The sequence below is a fragment of the Octopus sinensis genome, linkage group LG10, assembly GCF_006345805.1.
Source record: "Octopus sinensis linkage group LG10, ASM634580v1, whole genome shotgun sequence".
Classification (NCBI taxonomy): Eukaryota; Metazoa; Mollusca; class Cephalopoda; order Octopoda; family Octopodidae; genus Octopus; species Octopus sinensis.
Window position 1 is genome coordinate 65,300,674 of NC_043006.1, and position 22,535 is coordinate 65,323,208.

The 22,535-nt window shown below is 36.9% G+C and overlaps 1 protein-coding gene across 1 annotated transcript in view; it reads right to left on the reverse strand.

Annotated features, from left to right (window-relative positions):
* Nucleotides 1-20,531, reverse strand: part of LOC115216684 — a 62,368-nt gene extending 41,837 nt beyond the window's left edge. The window contains exon 1 of the mRNA XM_029786197.2: nucleotides 20,380-20,531. Coding sequence (XP_029642057.1) covers nucleotides 20,380-20,494 — 115 coding nt within the window. The 5' untranslated portion in view covers nucleotides 20,495-20,531. The remainder of the gene's footprint in view (nucleotides 1-20,379) is intronic.
* Nucleotides 20,532-22,535: the final 2,004 nt, after the last annotated feature.

Consider the following 22,535-nt stretch of genomic DNA (forward strand, 5'->3'; position numbering starts at 1 on the left):
ACTTGGAAATAATTAAAAAATAAATTGAAATGTTGTCTGTTTAAAGAAAGCTAAAATATAAATACTTACTGTACAAATAACTTACATTTTTGAAATCTCATTCACTTAAAAATATTTCTAAATGATTTGCCAAATAAATACATGCACTATATATTCGCTCATCACTCGTTTCTTATGTCCATTGTCTGGAAATCTTTCATCTCACATCTGTGACCTTTTCAGCGACACTTTCTGGAGACGGAAAGTGATGCTGAAGAGGTCACAAATGTATGATGAAAGATTTCCAGACAATGGATATGAGAAATGAGTGAAGAGCGAATATATAGTGCATGTATTTATTTGGCAAAAAAAAATAGAGACCATCCCGAAATATCTGTTTCAACATACAATTTCACAGGAATGTTGCAACAAAAGTTCATAAACACACAAACATATATGTATATACACACACACACACAAGGTGTATAAGATATTTGAGGACATACCTTTTTTGTTCATTGCTGCATTTTTTGCTAACTCTGTATAATCTGTGTTTCAGAAAATAATAATGGCAGACCTTCAGCTTACTCAAGAAATGAAGAGGCATGCTGCTATTGTGGTTATAAAGGCTGAGTATAGTGATTTAGAAATATCTTGATTTTTAAAAGTTACCAGATCTTTCGTCTACAAAGATTGTAAGGAGCTAGAGACTGAAGATGTAAATGTATCACCAGTATCTAAGCATAAAAAGCATTCTAAACGCTCTGAAATCATCAGAACACCCAAATTTATCCAACAAGTTCAACAGACAATTGATTACAATCCCAGAAAGTCCATGAAGTCAACTGCAAAAGATCTCCATGTGTCAGAAAGAACAGTCAGAAATGTTGTCCACGAAGACATCAGATATAAGTCTTATATGATGAGGAAAAGTCAATTTGTCAGAATAAGCAAAAGTAAATCACTACATCAGATCTAACAGGCTCTAAAACAAACTGAAAGATCCAGCAGAAGAAGAATAGATTTGGTTTTTCTCAAGATCACAAAGTTAACAGATGGTTATGTGCAAACCCTTCTGAAGTTCCAAGTGTTATGCATACAAAATTTCCTGCAACTGTCATAGTTTTAGGGGTTGTCAGCAATGAAGGACATGTGATGCTTTCTTACTTCTTTTCACAAGGCCTTAGAGTTAACTCTGCCACCTACATTGAGGTCCTGGAAATAACTGTTAGGCCCTGAATAGACAGTGTATACAATGGAGGGCCATATGTGTTTCAGTAAGACTCTGCACTATCACACATGGCTCTAGTAACAGGAATGGATAGCTGAAAATTTTCATGATCACCTAACACCTAACATTTAGTTTCCTAATTCCCCAGATCTCAGTCCATTGGACTATTACATGCAGAGAATTTTTGAGAGAGAAATCACAACACCAAAGATTCTTTGAAAGCTGCCATAGTCAGATTAATGTCCAAAATGAACCAGGACCACTTGATTCGAGCATGTAGATTATTTAGATCTCATATACAAGCAGTTGTTGATGCTGAAGGTGGCTGTATTGAACAACATTACAGAAAAGAAAGTTTATTTTTATCTTCATAGCATTTTTGATAAATAAAGTTATCTGTTATTATATATCTGGGTTTTTTTTTATAAACATAAATCTGTCCTCAAATATTTTACACACACTGTATGTATATATATATATATTATATATATATATATATATATATATACACACATACACATATATGTAAACACACACACATACATATACATGAGTCACAGAATGGAGTAGGTAAGATCTGAGATACATATGTTTCACAGCGAGTGGAACCTCAGAAGTGGTAAAAATTCAAGCAAAGTGTATACCGTAGGTCACTCTTGGATTTTTACCACTTCAGAGGTTCCACTTGCTATGCAACATATGTAGCAAGGATCTTACCTATTCCATTCTTTAACTCTTGTATTCTTATTTGCACACCCGGCAACCATGGTTGCCTCCTGTGAAATATAAAAAGAACTTTTTTCAGTTTATTGTACTTAGATATAAAAAAAACAAAAACCCACAACCTTCCATCTCAATAAATCACTATTGTCCCTGAATGTTGTTTTTATATATTTACTACAGATTGCTTGAAGCTAACTTTTTTCCTATACCACAATCCCTGGATCTTACATTTATATATATATGTATACACACACACACACCACACACACACACACATACATACACATATATATATATACACATACATACACACATATATATATAATTATATATATATATATATATATACAATATGTTACATTACTCGGTAGTCAAGATAAAACTCTGAGTTTCAGATGCCGAAGTGGAAATCCACAACACCATCTCTTCGGTTATCTGGCTATTTGAAAACGTTATGAAAAAATATCGTTATGTATATATATATACAACAAGCTTCCAAACAGTTTCTGTCTTAGCAAATCTACTTACAAAACTTTAGTTGGCTTAGAGTAATAATAGAAGACACTTGTCCAAATTGTCACACAGTGGGACTGAACCTGAAACTACATGGTTGGGAAGCAAGCTCCTTAACCACACAGCCATGCCTGGTTGACTAACAAAAGTTTAAGATTTTAAAAAAAATTCGGTAAATATTTAACATTTCTTTGCTTCCTTTGCAAGACAGATGTTTCAGTGTTTTTGTGTTTGGCTTTTTTGTAAGCACTGGTCCCCAAATAATGTTACAAAGGAGAGATTAAAATCAATTATTCCTTTAGTTATAAAATATCTTAACCTAATTAATAAAGAAAGAAGGGAGTTCATGATACAAGATCAACCTCTGAATGCATAAAAAATTCTGGTTTAACATATTTCAAGAAATATGCAGTGATGACTATCACTGCCAATTGTTGTCAAAATTTATGAATAAGTTTCTTTCATATCTTCGTTCTTGAGCAGCTGCAGAAAGAGATTTCTCATTACTCAATAACATTAAAGCTACAACTTGCAACCTCCTTTAAAATCATTCACCTTAAGTGTACTAAAAGGATGTAATTCTTTACTCCAATTCCTATCATCATCATTGATTTAACATCCACTTTTCCATGTTTGAATGGCTTGGATGGAGTTTATCAAAGCCTGTTTTCTATGTTGGAATACCCTTTATGACACCAACACTTACCTATTTCCAAACAAGGTAATACTTGCCCATGGCCAGACATGTTCTTGTAGAATATTGAAAATAAATGTTAAGACAAGGAGACACACTCTCACACTCACATACATATATGTATATGTGTATGTATGTGTGTTTTTGTGTGTGTGTGTGTGTGTGTGTATTTATCTATATATATATACACTTCAAGGAAGTTATATCCTCATTAGGGATTATATAATCCAAGGTATTCCATTAGTTAATCTCTATCATATACTGCAAAAGTCACTGGTATATGTTAGGGATTATTGAAATTATAAATTATCAATATTGAAGGAAAAGAAAAGGGAGAAAAAATGGATGTATGAATAATTTATTTGTATGTTATGAAATGATGAAAATGTCTTTAAAAAAACATAACAGTGCAAATAAATTGATTACAAGTAATTAAACTTGAAAAATAACATAAAAGAACCTATCTAGATGTTTTAGTCCTGTCATATATGTAGGTTCTTTTTTTTTTTCAAGTTTAACTACTTGTAATCGTATTGTTATGTTTTTTAAAGAAATTTTCATCATTTTATAACATACAAATAAATTATTCATACATCCATTTTTTTCTCCATTTTCGTTTCCTTCAATATTGATTTTATATATATATATATATATATATATAAGGAGTGGCTGTGTGGTAAGTAGCTTGCTTACCAGCCACATTGTCCTGGGTTCAGTCCCACTGCATGGCAACTTGGACAGGTGTCTTCTACTATAGCCTCAGGCCGACCAAAGCCTCGTGAGTGGATTTGGTAGACAGAAACTGAAAGAAGCCTGTCATATATATGTTATGTGTGTGTGTGTGTGTGTATTTGTGCGTTTCTCCCCCACTATCGCTTGACAATTGATGCTGGTGTGTTTACATCCCTATAACTTAGTGGTTCAGCAAAAGAGACCAATAGAATAAGTACTAGGCTTACAAAGAATAAGTCCTGGGGTTGATCTGTTTGACTAAAAGGCAGTGCTTCAGCATGGCAACAGTCAAATGACTGAAACAAATAAAAGAATATATATATCTGTTGATTCAGCAGAAGCGATAAATTACAGGACTCAATACAAATGTAGAATATTCTTTAGTATATTATAACTAAAAGGCTCTGATTTCCAAGACTCAAAGTTGCTCATTTCCAATCAACAGCTGGTAAACTAAGCTTAGTTTTCTTTTAATTAAACAGTAACACAAGTTCATGACTATGGAGTTTATGGCATCTTTATAATAATATTACCATGAGAACCAGAAAAGAAATTAAAAATGTGAGCTTGTAGCAACCGTTTTCATATGTATCATTTACAAATGTTCTTTTGACAAAAAAACATAAAGATGTTTCCTACAAACTTTCAGTTGATATTTCAAAAAATAGTCAAACGGTGGATATTCAAAAGAAAACTAAACTTGATTTACCAGTGGATGATCAGAAATGAGAAATTCTATGAACTGGAAATCGAAACCTTTCAGTTATAATGTATCTCTCTCTCTCTCTCTCTCTCTCTCTCTCTCTCTCTCTCTCTCTCTATATATATATATATATATATATATATATATATATATATATATATATATATATATATATATATATATATATATATATAATGGGCTTCTTTCAGTTTCTGTCTATCAAATTCACTCACAAGGCTTTGGTTGGCCCAGGGGCTATTGCAGACACTTGTCCAAGGTGCCACACAGTGAGAATGAACCCAAAACCATGTGGTTGGAAAGCAAACTTCTCAACCACACAGCCATGCCTGCATCCAGTGAATGTAAGGAGAAAATTGGTAATAATGAGGCAGTTGATGAAATCCTGTTTTAATAAAATATATATATATTTTTCTAAAATTCAAGTTGTTTTATGGTGGAAAATTGATAGTGTCATTAGAGAGTTGGACACAATGCTTTATGAGGTTTGTTCTGACCTTGTGTATCCCAAGTTCAAATCTTGCCAAAGTCAGCTGTGCCTTGTATCTTTTGGGGACAAATGAAAAAAGGACTAGCCCAGGCTGGTGGATTAATTGAACTGTTAGAAGATGTGGAGGGCAAGATTCCTTTGGGGTACCTGCTCCACCTCTTCCTGTTTCTGACAGCAGTATCTGCAATAACACTGGTGTCAAATTGTATTGGCCCATGTTGGTGGGCTTTTCCTTAGGGTAAACATTTGTGATATAGAGAGAAGGAAACTTGGAGGCATTGGCAGCTACCAATCTTCCACAAAATATCTTGCCCAGGCTTGCATATACATTTGCAGATGTATGGTCAACATTGACTGACTGAAGGTCATCACAAAATAAACTGGTGCCACTGTATACCCATGTGACAAACTTCCACATAGTCTCCTTCAACCAAACATTGACAGAAGGCACTTGCCCACCCACAAGCATTGACTTACAAATGTTAAATCTAACAACAGCTATCCCTATTGTTTAAAAGCCAGCAAAAGGTCAAAGAAATTGCCCCTAATTCCTGTCCAATCAGAGTAAAGAACAAATCACAAAACAGCAGTCGATCACTATGCTTAAAAACCAATGTTGTCAATATCTTGTTGTTATATTATCTTAACTAAATCACAATGGCACATCAACGTAGCAGAACATTTTTACAAATTCACACTGCTAGCCAGGGCTGTGGAGTTGGAGCCGTGGAGTTGTGGAGTCAGAGTCGTAGAGTAAAATTATACTCATTCTGATTCCAACTTACAATATCTTTATTCTTTAATCTAAACCAGTTAGAACATATAGGCCTACTCAAAGTACAAGCATATGCATATGCTTTATGAAATAAGTAGACCACAATCACTTAATTACATAAAAGGATTCAGAGTCAGTGTCGGAATCAGAGTCAGAGTTGAAATCGGAGTCAGAGTTGGAGTCAAAGTTTTTTGTTTCGACTCCACAGCCCTGCCACTAGCACAGTATTTTAACATGGACAAATACGCAACTGAAATAGAAAAACGCAAATCTTGGCAAAACATCCACATGCTGTAAACCTTTGTGCTGCAGAAGCAGATGTTAGTAGAAAGTAGAAACCAGTTTTGAACCGAAAATCTACATGCCAAACCTACACAGATTCCATGAATAGAGACCTCAAAAATATCCGCTTGTGGGACCACACCATTGATGTCTCGACACAAGTCTGACTCATATTAAGAAAATATAATCACACCACATTCCCTTTAAATATGAGTAGCATGCAACTTAAACCTCTTAAAGTTGCTCCAAATATTAAGCTCACTCTTACCAAAGATCTTTCCTAGTAAACGAATATCTTTAACATAGCTAGGATCACATCATAAAGACTAGCCCATCTCTTCAAGGGCAGAGAGTACTTCAGCTTCCAACAATTACTGGTGGCACTCTACAAGTTTATGTGAGACCCACTTTGAAGTATTGTTCCACCAGTTGTGGTGGTACAGCTGCTGTCACCGTATGCAGACATTTGAGAAAGCTTCTAGAGAAAGGCCACTTGACTGACCGATATAAAGCCATTCACATACATGCTCAAGCCTCTCATCCACAAGAGTACTGTATCCTCTCTCTACCTTTTCTACCACTACTCTAAGGGCCACTGTTCTCTGGTATTGGTTGCTCTTCTGCCACATACACTCAAACTGCTTCCATTTCATTCCTCTTTCATGTTATGTCCAACATGCCAGGACCTGCACTGAACGCAATGACTAGTCTTTCTTCCCCAGGACACTGATCCACTGGAATGTCTTTCCTACACATGTCACGTTACAACGGTTTAAAATAGCATCAATCTCACCAGTCTTGGAGACCCTGAAATAAAAGTATGTGATCCTACATTTCTGACACCCAACATCTGGAGGGGAAACAAATCAGCTTGATGTTGAGTTACAACTCCGAAGCCTTCACAAAATAAGTAATAAAACTGAAACCAGCAGTGAAGCTTCTGCTTAGTTATTTTGCTGATGTTTTATTCATCATGTTGATTTATTCATATACTTGTCACTGTTAATAGTCATTAATCTATCCATATCCTTGTTATTTATATTCCACATGACTACACCAACCTACTACTATAGCTAAATAGCTTCTGCTACTTTGGTGACCTCATTAGCAGAAGTGAGCACTTTGGAAGTAGAGCAATCTTGGGCAAGTATCTTCGACTATATCCATTGTGAGTGGATTTGGTAGACTGAAACTGAAAGAAGCCTATTGTGTGTGCATGTGTGTGTGAGTGCACATTTGTCTATGTGATTGTCCCCTGCCATGACCACCACCACTTGACAACAAGCATAGGGGCATTATTTACATTTGACAGATATTTATGCTCATCTTGTTTGTTGTTAACACAACATTTCAGCTGATATACCCTCCAGCTTTTATTAGGTGTCTTGGGGAAATTTCAAACCTGGGCTCTTGTTCCTAAGGTATTTTTCATTATTATTATTATTTTTAACAACAACAAACAAGATGAGGACAAATATCCATCAAATGTAAATAATGTACATAATTTTTCATCTCTTACATATAGAAGTGTTGGTGTGTTTACGTCCTCATAACTTAGCGGTTTGGCATAAGTGACTGACAGAATAAGTGCTAGGCTTAAGAAAAAAAACAAAAGGTACTGGGAGCAATTCATTCAACTAAAAATTCTTCAAGGGGTTGCCCCAGCATGGCTGCAGTCTAATGGCAAGTAAAAGATAAAGAGAGAATAACAAAAGACCAGAAGTCAAGAGAGGGCTGCTATCATAGAGTAAAAGGGATAGAATGATGCTTGGCTGTGAAATGCAATGCAACATGGTTGTGAGACATGGGCACTGAGTGCAGAGGGTTTGCAAAGGTTAGAAAGAAATGAAGCATGGTTTGATGGATGTACAATAATAACAAAAGCATTCAGAAAGTGCAAACCTTCACAAAGGCAACACCAACGTCCTCTCAACGATCAGCCAGAGATGATTTTTAAAATGAGAATATCTGAAATAAACTCAACTGCTGTCATAAACAAGAATACTAAAAATTAACTCAACTGCTCTCAAAAATTAAGGAAAAAAAAATGGAAAAATAATCCAGAATCCTTGTCCAGTACCAGATTGATCCCAAAATCTAAACAGTTTGTGCCTGTCACAAGAACAAACATCCCTGAAAGTTTCATCTGAATCCATCCAGCAGTTCTTGAGATATCTTGTCCACAGGCAAACAAACAAACAAAGATGACTGAAAACAATACCTCCGCCTTAGCGAAGGCGGAAGTAATAATAGGGCTACAGTAAATACTCTGTGCAATACCACAGATTTGTTTATCAGTTGTTTAACCTTAAACACTTAAGCATGTCTCTTGGTGGCTGACAATATGCGCATCTCTAATCACAAGCAGAAGATGCCCTTCCTGTTGCCAGCCCTTACCTGTTTCCAAGCAAGGTAATATTTCCCTGTGGTCAGACATGATTTCGCAAAACATTGGAAATGAATGACACTGTTTGTACGACAGTGACACTCCTGTACACATGAAATCAACATGCACACACACATGTAAATGATGGAGTCTTTCAGTTTCCACTCACAAGGTTGCCATGTAGAGGGACCGAACCTGAAACCATGTGGTTGGGAAATAAACTCCTTCCGCACCTATTCCATGCCCATGAAATATAAATTGAACATATTCTAAGAGCTGCTACATGAAATATTTTGCAAACTTATTTATTCATATCAACACTTGAACAACTATTAGACTCACACAGCATTCTCACATACTGCGTACACATTCTGTCATACAGTGTTATACTCTCCATACTCTACCTCTAACTACCAATCCACTGTACTGAAATAACACTAATCACTTAACAATTACACTATGCAATCAATATTTACTCACGCCATGCAAACAATAGCCAATTGGGAAAACAGGAGAGACTACTTACAGTAGAGCTACATCATTTGCAGAAACAAAAACGTAAATGTATGAATACATAAACACTGACACTTAGATACATACCCAAATGACCATATATCTCATATGCATTATATATATGTATATATATATATGTGTATATATATATATGGCTTTGCAGGGTATATATATATATATATATATATTATATATATATATATATATATATATATATAATACCATAAAGACAAGATGGAATAGCCGGGACAAGACCAGAGAGAAAAGGAGACATAAGACAGATAACTATTGAAGAGATCAGAGAATGTGTGACAAAAGAAGTCTGATAAATAAACCTATAATAATGATAACAAAAGCTAAAGTGAAGATCAAATAAATAGTGTATGTGTATATTGGGAAAAAGAAAAACCGACCATCCCCAAATATAACAATATATACAGAATATATTCTTTTATTTGTTTCAGTCATTTGACTGCGGCCATGCTGGAGCACCGTCTTTAGTCGAACAAATCGAACCCTGGACTTATTCTTTGTAAGTCTAGTACTTATTCTATCAGTCTTTTTGCCAAACTGCTAAGTTACAGGGATGTAAACACACCAGCATCAATTGTCAAGCGATGTTGTGGGGGACAAACACAGACACATCATCATCATCATTTATCATCGTTTTACATCCAATGATTATGTGTCTGTGTTTGTCCCCCACAATAACACACACACACACACATATATATATATATATATATACAAAGGGCTTTTTTCAGTTTCGATCTTTGGTCAACCCGAGGCTATAGTAGAAGACACATGCCCAAGGTGCTATGCATTGGGACTGAACCAAGACCCTTGTGGTTGGTAAGCAAGCTACTTACCACACAGCCACTCCTGTGCCTATATATATATATATATATACTTGCACTATGACCCGGCAATCTACTTGCAAAACTTTAGTTGGCTTAGAGTAATAATAGAAGACACTTGTCCAAATTGTCACACAGTGGGACTGAACCTGAAACTACAATGCCGGGTCATAGTGCTAGTGCATGCATATACAGCTGCGTGCGTGCGCACATACATGCGAGTACTGTCCAAATCTCCGACCAATCACATACAGCTAGCTGGCATTCAATTGGCGTATCAAGTTTCGGGCATTTTGATTGAGTTTTGGATAGAAAATTCACAAAAAAGTCACTTCTATTGATTTTTTTAATGGCTTTGCAGGGTGACTGGGGAAATGTAAAGATGTGCACGACCACCCTTGGACGGTTTTAAATGACCATAGAAAGTGCGAGCCCTCTAACTGAAAAATTGTGGATTTGTATAAAGGATACACACACACAGACAGACATTTTGCCGTTCATATATATATATATATATATATATATATATATAACGGGAAGGTTTACGAAAATAAACAAAAGACGAAGGCAGGTGGAGTACAAACAAACAAATGTATTAGTATGGCGCTCAGGAATAGAAATAGAACAAGTCTTTTACATCTCGAGCCTATGCTCTTCGACAGAAAGATACACAGAAAAAAAACAAGGAGAGAAACAAGGAGAGAAAAAAAATGCGTGTAGGAGCTAACGATCTATCATGGCGTTCTGACTTCGGGCAGAGGTCAGACGCTAGAGGGTCAGTAGGGGAGATAACAGGGTCAAGTGACTTCCAAAACTATATATATATAGTTGGAATTTACAAAAAACAAAAGACGAAGACAGGTGTATAAACAACAAACAGGTGTATTAGTTTAATGCTTGGGAAGGTGAGAAAGTCTTTTATGTTTTGAGTCTACACTCTACAACAGATAGGAGCATGTGAAAATAAACAGAGAGAGAATAATAATAGCTGTAGTGGCTGGCAGTCAATCATGGTGAACCGTAAAATATTTCACAAACTGTTACTCAAGCTTTCACCTGAATGTTTGTCAGACATTTCTTTGGTGTTTGAGTGCTGTTTTTCCACCTTATTTTGCACCTATGTGCTTACTTGTGTGTGTGTGTATTATTTACACACATGCGCATTATTTACCTAATTAAAATTTAGAGACTTTGAAATTTTTCTATCCAAATGGTCCTTTTAACCTAATATTTCTTACATGCTAATAATATATTTTCTTTTATTATTCTTTTTCTTTTACATGTTTTAGCCATTTGACTGTGGCCAATCTGGAGCACACCTTAAGTCACACAAATTGACCCTAGGACTTATCCTTTGTAAGTTTAGTACTTATTCTATCAGTCATTTTTGCTGAACCGCTAAGTTACGGGGACGTAAACACACCAATATTGGTTGTCAAGCGATGGTAAGGGGACAAACACAGACACAGAAATATATATATATATATATATATATATATATGTATGTATGTATGTAAACAACATATATATATATATATGTGTGTGTGACAGGCTTCTTCCAGTTTTCTGTCTAACAAATCCACACACAAGGCCTTGATTGGCCTAAAGCTATAGTAGAAGACACTTGCCCAAGGTATCACGCAATGGGACTGCACCCAGAACCATGTGGTTGGGAAGCAAGCTTCTTACCACACAACCACTCCTGCACTTATATATATCTATCTATATATATTATATATATATATATATATATATATATACACTTTTCCATGCTTATATAGGTTGGATGGATTTCTACAACCAGATGCCCTTCATTTCACAAACCCTCACATGTTTCCAAGCAAGGTAATATTTCCCCGTAATCTGATATGTTTTCACAGAAGATTGGGAACAAAGGACACAATCTGCATGATGGTGATGCTCATTTACAGCTATCACATGAGGTCATGGCAAAGAGACAGTAACACACATGCACACAAAACAGGTTTTTTTTAGTTCCCTCTGTTAAATCCACTCACAAAGCCTTGGTTACCCTGAGGCTTATAATAGAAAACACTTGCGTCGGAATCATAGCCTTACCAGTGCCTATACATGCACTATACAAATTTTTTTTTATGTACTATAAATCCAATTATATCTCATTAAGCTACAACACCGAGTAAGTTGCATGACCAATATCACAGATCTGTGCAATATATATGCTGTATATACACACACATTCTAGTAAGCAAGCAATGAAAAATGTCGCAATATAGTATATAAGCCCCAACAATGTTGTTTGCAATATACTGTAAAAACCCACGTTTTTACAGTATATTGCACTTTTTTGTGCAAATTACACGAGTAGATCGTTTCCAGAATTTGTTTTGAAATTTTTTTTGTTGTAAAAAAACATGCAAATTGTAAACATTTGTACTGGAATTTGACTCAGTGTCAGAATATGTTTTTACAGAAAAAATAATGGCTTAAATACGCATAATGAAGTTGACTTCTATTTATGCAGGACGGTATAATGCTTACTTTTCTGTATAAGTTTACTAGTTTTTCAAGTCTGATGTTCATGCTGGTAAGCACAATTCAGGCAATATTTTACATTGCTTGGAGTTTCTATCTATCACAATGGAGTACATATTTAATTTCTCCTTCGCAGTAAATGATTCATAAGTTCCGCCCATACTGACAATAATGGTGATGATAAATTTTAAAGTTTGATTGACATTTTATAAGAGTGAAATGGATTAAAATTTCGATTCTCCGTATCAAAGGTCCCAACGAAAATAGGCGGCAAAGAATTCTGTTTACAGTCTGATTGGTCACCTTCCTCTGTTGGTTAAGTAAAGTGTCATCCAAGTTGATGTTTATTGGTAATTAAACTTAATTTGCAACGCCTGTGCATATTTATCAGCTTTGTTTTTGTTGGTAATTCTCATCAACAACTTTTCCTGTGAGAAGACATACAGCAGTATGCTAAAGATCGGACATAATCTCTTGTGGGCAAGAAATGTAAAATAAAGTTTATTATAAACAACAGCTTGTAATTTAATAGCTTTCAATGTGATACAGAAATTATTTTTATTTAATGAAAATTTAATAAAATCTAATCATAAGTAAGTGAAATTATGCTAAATACAACTAAACTGAAAACCTTTTCCCCCTGGCTATATCAGCAATTCTGAAAACATGGGTGTGAATTTTACATGAGTAGAAGCTTTTTTTTAAACAAATTTTATCCTGAAAATCACCTGCGTAAATTATACAAGTGCACAAATTACATGGGTTTTTATGGTACATAGAATTCTACCAGTATCTATTTCACTACAAAATAGTCCAATAATATACTGATTGTATAATTATGTATCATTTGGGTTATTAGTTATTGATTATCAGGCCTAAACACCTACCTGTCAACACAAGAGTGTTCCCTGAACATCCTTTTAATATTACAAAGGAAGAAATCAATATTACAGTTCCTCTATGATTGCCTTCCCTTCACTTACTTTGTCCAGTTCCTTTGTTTTCTATCAATTGTGATCTCATGTCATCTTGTATTGTACTGATGACTAAAAAGGGCAGAATTATCACCATTATTCAAACTATGATTCAATAACTGCAAATACATCCACATGAAACCAATGGTATCATACTGACTGGTGTATATATTTATATATTCACTCACTTGTACCTTGAGGATACGCTCTGACACCTCATCACCAGCATCTTCTTCTCTCCTTTTCCAGCTGGGGTAGCCATGCATCTATTCAAAAGTGAGACACCAGTTCCTGTCCCTCAGTCATGCTCTTGCCTCTCAATACTTGCCATAAATCACCTCCCTCAATACTGCATCCTCACTTTGTCAAGAGATTAAGCTACTTGATGACCTCTCTAGTGCCACTGGTATGAAAAAGCACCCAGAACACTCTGTAAAGCGACTGGGATTAAGGAAGGGCATTCAGCCCAAAGCAGATATAAGGGCTTGACATAGCCCTTTGACCTGTTAGACCCTTTCAAACCATTCACTCTATACCAGCAAGGTATACAGACACTAAATGTATATAATCAAACATTGCACAGAAGGATGACAAAGGAAGAAATGGAAAATTTACACACAAGACACGGACATGCTCTTTCCTCATCAGTTGTCTTCAAAAATCATCGCAATTTCACATCTTTTAAAATGATAATATTGTTAATTTTGGTGGCATCAACTGCAAAAAGCTGCTGAGAATAATGTGTGAATGTAAAGGATAGTGATGAAAACAAACATGACACAGGTAGTTGAGTTAGGTAGATATATTTCAATGAAGCAATTATTGAATTTGCTCGTAGAACTAGTCATGTACTAATTATATATATATTAGCCTGATTACGTATTACATTGATAATTTGCTGTGATTGAGAACACTCATCAAGCCAAGTGAAATCATAGTTGCAGTTGATGCTGGTGTCATGTAACTGGCATGTATAAAGCACCCATTACACACTTGGACTGGTTGGCATTAGGAAGGGCATCCAGTCAGACTGGAACTTGCTGGAACTTACTAGTTCCAGTCAAACAATCTAATACATGCCAGCATGGAAAACAGATGATAAATGATGATGGTGATGATGATGATATCCTGACATGCTTAAATGTAAAAGTAACTAAGAAAATAAGAGGAGAAAGAGGAATGAAAAATAAGCCAGCCTGTAAAATGATTTCCATCAGAGGAAATGCAATTGTAACAGTGATCAGTTGCAAAAATGCCACAAACATTTTTCAAGCCCTCATAAATGTCTGGCAAGACAGTCAGAGTAAAGTTGTGAGAAGGAGTAGTTAACAAAAATGAGATAAAGTAGATTTGTGTCAGACGTGCCATAAATTATTTTGACACTTCATAATAGACTGTACTTTTGTGAATAGACAATAAAGGAATTTTGTGTATTCTTAAATGACTGTTTAACAACATAATTGCCTTACATTTAAACATATGGTTCCAGATCAAATCATTTGCTAAGTTAAGTGGAACTCAGTTTGATATATTTATCATGTCTGTGTTTGTCCCCCAACCACTTGACAACCGGTACTGGTGTGTTTACATCCCCATAACTTAACGGTTCGGTAAAAGAGACCGACAGAATAAGTAACCAGGCTTTAAAAAAAGAAAACACTAGGCTCAATCATTTGACTGAAAATTCTTCAAGGCAGTGCCCCTGCTTGGCCACAACCTAATAACTGAAACAAGTGAAAGATAAAAGATATATATATATATATATTCTTATATTCTTTTATTCATTTACTTGTTTCAGTCATTTCATTGTGGCCATGCTGGAGCACCGCCTTAGTCGAGCAAATCAACCCCAAGACTTATTCTTTGTAAGCCTAGTACTTATTCCATCAATCTTTGTCAATCCACTAGGTTACAGGGACACACCAGCATCGGTTGTCAAGCGATGTTGGGGGGAGGGGACAAATACACAAAAATATACACACACACAAACACACACATATATATATACAACAGGCTTCTTTCAGTTTCCATCTACCAAATCCACTCACAAGACTTTGGTCAGCCCAAGGCGATAGTAGAAGACACTTGCCCAAGGTGTCAGTCTCAGAACCATGTGATTGGTAAGTAAGCTACTTACCACACAGCCACTCCTATGCTTATATATCATCATCATCATCGTCATCATTGTTTAATGTCTGTTTTCCATGCTGGCATGGGTTAGACATGGTTTCTGTGGCTGGATGCCCTTCCTAATGCCAACTACTTAACAGAGTGTGCTGGGTGCTTTTTATGTGTGTGTGTCTGTGTAAGCATGGCTGTGTGGTAAGAAGTTTGCTTCCCAACCACATGCTCTTGGAAAGCAGACATAAAATAATGGTGATGAGGTGTTTGTGCATGTACATTTTTTTGCGAAGACCTTTTGAGGCAAGTAAAATCAAAATCACTGACATGGCCAATGACAATACTGCCCAATTGGCACTCGTGCCAGTGGAACGTTGAAAGCACCACCCAAGCATGATTGTTGCCAGGGCCGCTGACTGGCTCCCATGCAGGTAGCACGTAAAAAACACCTTTTGAGCATGGTCATTGTCAGAACCACCTGACTGGCCCTTGGGCTGGTGGTGCATAAAAGCACCCACTACACTCTCGGAGTGGTTGGCATTAGGAAGGGCATTCAGTTGTAGAAACTTTGCCAGATCAGACTGGAGCCTGGTGCAGCCTTCTGGCTCACCAGTCCTCAGTTAAGCTGTCCAACCCATGCCAGCATGGAAAGCGGATTTTAAATGACGATGATGATCAGAGGAAGGTTAACAGGGAAGATAGTTTTTGTGTGTGGAAGGTGCACAGGTACAATTAACACTAAAAATGCACAGAAAATAGATTCCATCACATGCCAGAGGTGGGGGTGACTAGAAGTAGTTGATAGCTTCTGTTACCTAGGTGACCAAGTCAGTAGCAGGGGTGGATGCTCCAAGAGCATAGCTACTAGAATAAGAATAGGCTAGGTAAAGTTCAGAGAGTTCCTACCTCTGCTGGAAATAAAGGGCCTCTTTCTCAGAATGAAAGGCAGACTGTATGATGCCTGTGTGTGAACAGCCATGCTACATGGCAATGAAACATGGGCTGTGACTGCTGAGGACATGCATACACTTGAAAGAAATGAAGCTAGTATGTTTTGCAGGATGTGTAATGTCAGTGTGCATAAATGACAGGGTGTAAGCATCCAGAGAGAAAATTTGGGCATAAGAAGCATCAGATGTGGTGTGCAAGAGAGACGACTGCACTGGTATGGTCATGTGATGCATATGGATGAGGACAGTTGTGTGAAGAAGTGTCATACTCTAATGGTGAAGGGAGCTTGTGGACGAGGTAGACCCAGGAAGACATTAGATGAGGTGGTGAAGCACAATCTTTGAATGTTGGACCTCACAGAGGCAATGACAAGTGACCAAGACCTTTGGTGATATGCCGTGCTTGAGAGGACCCATCAAGCCAAGTGAGATTATAGTTGTGGCTGATGCCGGTGTTGTGTAACTGGCCTGTTAAAAGCCAGTAACATGTAAAAACACATAAAAACATTAGTTGGTCAGGGTTAAAGTAGTAGACACTTGACCGAGGTGCCACAGAGTGAGACTGAATCCTGTGTGTGTTTATGAGTGAAACACTTAAGCTCCACATGGCTCTGGCAGAAGGTAATGGTGAACTTCTGCTGACTCTTTCACCACAACTTTCTCTCACTCTTTCCTCCTGCATCTAGCAGCTCACCTATGATGGACTGGCGTCCCGTCCAGGTGGGGAACCTATATGCCAAGGAAACTAGCCCTTATGAGCCAGGCAAGGAGCAAACAACATTGGTACTGACTATTATAAGGAAACACTGGCATAACTACAGATGTATACACCGCTGTCTTTGTTGCCTCATAACTTCCAGAAAATTTTTTTCCAACAAATCTTTACATACACCCAATCTACAGGATCTAAGCAATTGTTTGTTGAAAGTTTTGTTAAAAAGTATCCATTTTTCTGGAAGTTATGAGGCAACAAATTCAGGGGGAGGTATACATCTGTAGTTATGCCGAAACACTAACACACTCCAACATCACTTCATCCTGAAGATGCGACTATAAGGCTATAGAAATGTTAAGGATCGATTCTGCTGTTCCGGACAAACTGCAAAGAACTCTTACAAAACCAAAAGAGAAATATTTTCATAAAAATATAGTACTAATAGAAAACAGTTGAACTTTGGACACATGTATGTACACATTTATATGCATGTTGATGTGTATGTATTAACACATGCATGTATGTATACATGTGTATGTATCGTAATCTGTACCAAAACAATCAAGAAAACTACTTAAGGAAGTACTCATGAGCAGTGTACTTATTCAGATATAGACCTTAGGTGGACCATCTTCAATCTTTCTCCCTCTCTCTTTAAATGCGTGTGTGTGTAGAAGGTTGGAAAGGAACACACGAGTTGATATATATATATATATATATATATATATATATATCATCATCATCATCATCATATATATATATATATGGAAAAAAATTCAAGGTAGAAAATGCTAAAATAATTTTATAAAAAAATTTTCAGTACCGGTTTCAGTCATTGAGACTTCTTCAACTGTAAGCATGGAAAACAATAAATTTTGGAAAAGTTAAATGAAAAGTTTTTAAAAAGAATATTTGCATAGTATTTAAATACAAGGGGCATTTTCCTTGTTTCTGCCTGTCTCTGTCTCTCTTGGTTACACTTGTGGGTTCGAGATATATAGCGCAAGATCGAACAGAGGCGCCACTTCCTACAAACGGAACAGGTTTGTAGGAGTATAACGAACACAAGAACTACTCAAGTCCAGAGTCAACTGTTTGCCTTCAGCCCCAACAAACCACCAGTGCCCGACCTGCAGCAGAACCTTCCAAGCACGCAACGGACTAACACACCATGTCCTGTCTTTATCACCCGTGTAATGTCCTTGATCATCGTCGATAACGACGGACAACCTAATAATATATATATATATTTGTTTGTGAATGTGTGTATTAAAGCCCCCCCCCCCCCCGGTAAACACGCCGCTTTACATTTATTATATTCTTAGCATTAAGTTGTTCCATCAGTAATTGCTAACATTATTATTCTTAAACTAGTTCAGAAATAATTTCAACACACACACATTACAAATAATTGTGTTATTAAACACGTTATTAGGTTACGTGGAAATAATCCAGTTTACCAACACACAATTATAACAGATTCTACCCATACGAAATATAGGTTTGTACTGGACACCTGGTGTTTTTGCAAGCACAAACAGATAATGTATTTTCTACATTATCGAACGTGTACATAGTTTTGTCTTTTAAGAAGGTAAGGTGTGATTTTATTTAAATCAGATCTTCCCATCTTAAATTTTTTTTAAAAAACAAAACAAAACGAAGTACACATCAGGTAATGTAGAAAATACAGATATGATAATAAAGTTGGAGAACGTATGTTTATCATACATCTGCTTTATTAGTTCTGATATGTGGCTAAAAAAACATCAACTTCAAGCCTCTCTAATATAACGACAGTCTCTACTGACCAAACAAGTCAGGGGTAACATATCTGACTGAATAAATTTACTCGTCTAGAATTCACACTCCATGCAAACGTTACTGAATTCCTTCAGCAGGACATTCGAAGAAAGGGGAAGATAACACCACAAGAAATACACATTGGAAAGCTGATGGATGGAAGCGAAATTTGGGGGATTGCCCTTCGTACTACATGCGTCAGGCTGCCGCCGAAATATCGAGAATGTGTGCCAATTCTTGAAAGATATGTCATCTGCTACAGACTGGCATTCTATCCAAGAAAGATAATTGTACTTCATTCAATTAACGCATTAGAAATCGGAGTCAAGCACAGTGATTCAGAAGAATTAGAGATATTTTTCGAAGGCGGCACCTTGCAAATTATGTAGCTGAAATACCAACATAGCGCGCTTGAACTAAATTCCTCGTATTGATTTCATTCAGGTTTTCAGAGCCATATTAATTTGCCATTAAAAGTAGCCTATTGGCACATGTGTGTGTGTGTGTGTATGTATGTATGTCTGTGTGCGTGTTTGTATATATACGCATCACTCGATATACGCTAGATTTTTGTCCGCTTACTGGACATGATCGACTCCAAGACTAAATATGATGATGTATAAATAGCTTGACAGACATCTTCAAAAGCTACAAAGGTGTGTAGCCTACGACACTTCACAACTTGTTACTAGTGGAATATTTGGGAATTCGATTAAAAGATGGAAGCAGGTGTGAATTTCCCCAAGAAGAAATTTTCGGCCGCAGATTGGTGCGATGCAATGATTACATACATAAATACATACATGCGTGTGTATTTCACGCGCAAATTTTCTTGCATACACATACAGTCACGTATGAGTATGCACAGTAATTCCTTTTGAGAAAGCACAAGGACAATTCAATGAGGTGAATCCTTATCAATCGATTTCTGCCTATTATCGAACCTGGAAAGATGAAACAGTCTACTCCGTTGCGATTTGAACTCGAGAGAGAGACAGACAGGCAGACAGAGAGAGAGAGCTAAACAAAGTAAAAGCATTTAGTCCGGTCCTCTACAGGAATGAATGAATGGCGAATCCATCCATCCAATACACACACACACACGGACACAAAAGTGGCTTTTTGATGTTGTGACAAGACGTCAAAGAAAAATATATTAGAGATAAAAGAAGAAACATCCAAGTAGAACATAGCTATTCGCCACAGAGAGAGGGAAAATGTCAAAGTACACGAGGTGAAATTAAAGCTGAAATCAGAAGCAACGGATAAATATCAGGAGCGAGCACTCAGACATACATACAATCGAAGTGGTTGGCTTGAAGATGATTGCATAGATATGTGTGTGTTTGTGTTGTTTTCCGTTTAATTTCACCTCACAACCGTACAGTATTTGACACACTGCTTACCTGTTGTCGGTGAAGGAATAGATAAGTAGAGGTAGATGACCCAGAACATGGACACGAAGCTCAGTATGACAATGATCCTCTTCCGACGGTAAAAACATCGTGAAAGAAACGCCATTTTTGAAACTAGTTGTCACGTGACTTTGGCGGTGTTGTTGAGTGAGCGTGTGTTGCTGTTAGTTATCTCTTCTCTCATTCACCAGTGTGTGACAATGTAGTGATTATGTGTGTGTTCTAATAATTTGCAACACGTATATGTCACTATATGTAGATATGTGTGTGTATCACTCTATGAGATTTGCATGTGTAGGCTTTTTAACGGTTGTTTGTCTCTGTATGTACGTGTGTGCGTACGTTATTGTATGTGATTAGTATGTGTAAGTTTTTTTTTAGCGGTGAGATGCATGTGTCACTATGTGTATTTCTACACACACACATAGTGACACATGTTTATACAATATTTACAGACCAACATTCACAGATAAACACATCTTATATACACACCAGTGTGTGTAAGATGTGCATAGAGTATGTGTGCATGGAGTAGGGTATGTGTGTGTGTGTGTGACATGAGGTTATCTAAGTAATTTAGGGTCAGATGTTTTGATGTGCAACTATCTGCGCAAGGGCCTGCTGAAGGTGTCTGCAACTTGGGCAGTCATCTGGAGCACTTGATGCACTGGGGGTCCTGGGTAATGTGTTTAGAATATTTAAACTTAGAGATGCTATGAGAAAAATATGGAGATAATAATAATCTTCATTCTCATCACATGGGTTGGACAGCTATTTTGAGGCAGAATTTCTACAAGATGCCATTCCTATTACCAACTTTACTTTGTTTGAAGCAAAGTAATATTGCTCCATGGCCAGACATGTTTTTGCAGAATATTGGAATTCATTTACAATAATCACTTGATGTCAAGGCAGGGTGACACAAACACACACACACACGCATATATATATATACAACAGGCTTCTTTCTGTTTCTATCTACCAAATCCATTCAAGGCTATAGTAGAAAACACTTGCCACAAGGTGCCATGTGGTGAGTCTGAACCAGAAACCATGAAGTTTAGAAGCAAACTTCTTAGCCACACAGCCACTCCTGCACTTGTAAGACAATAAATATAATGTATTTTATTTTTACATTTAATAAAATGTGATATACATTTTATTAATACAATTGCAGTTTCTACTCCTTGTCAAAAACATTTATAAATTATGCATGTAAAGACACTAAAATTCAACTTGGCCTAGGGCGCCAGCAACCCTAGCAGTGGCCTTGTGTATCTATCTATCTATCTACCTATCTCTAATGTATAAATATATATTACGGAGATGTACTTGCATAGCAAGTGACTTGATCTGAGATCATGTTCTGAGACAAAAACAATTGCAGCATGGAAGGTGTTTAGAAGCCATTTAAAAACAGACAAAACCCATTAGATTCACTTCAACATTTAAATTTAATTTGTCAAAATATTTTCATTGCTTTGAAACTGCAACCTGTTCACTGACAAAATTCCATGCTGCATCTGACAAAATTTGGGGTTTCAAAGCGATGAAAATATTTTGACATAGATTAAAATGTTGAAGTGAATCTAACAGTTTTTGTGTGTTTTCAAATGGCTTATAAACACCTTCCATGCTGCAATTCATCATCATCATCATCATCATCATCATCATTTAACGTCCGCTTTCCATGCTAGCATGGGTTGGACGGTTCAACTGGGGTCTGGGGAGCCCGAAGGCTGCACCAGGCCAGTCAGATCTGGCAGTGTTTCTACAGCTGGATGCCCTTCCTAACGCCAACCACTCCGAGAGTGTAGTGGGTGATTTTATGTGCCACCGACACAGGTGCCAGACGAGGCTGGCGAACGGCCACGCTTGGATGGTGTTTTTTTTTTATGTGCCATCGACACAGGTGCCAGACGAGGCTGGCAGACGGCCACGCTCGGATGGTGTTTTTATGTGCCACCGACACAGGTGCCAGATGAGGCTGGTGAACGGCCACGATCGGATGGTGTTTGTTACGTGCCCACAGCACGGAGGCCAGTCGATGCAGTACTGGCTACGGCCACGTTCAGATGGTTTTCTTGTATGCCACCGGCACTGGTACCACAAAGATACAAATTCCATTGATGTTCATCTATTTTGAT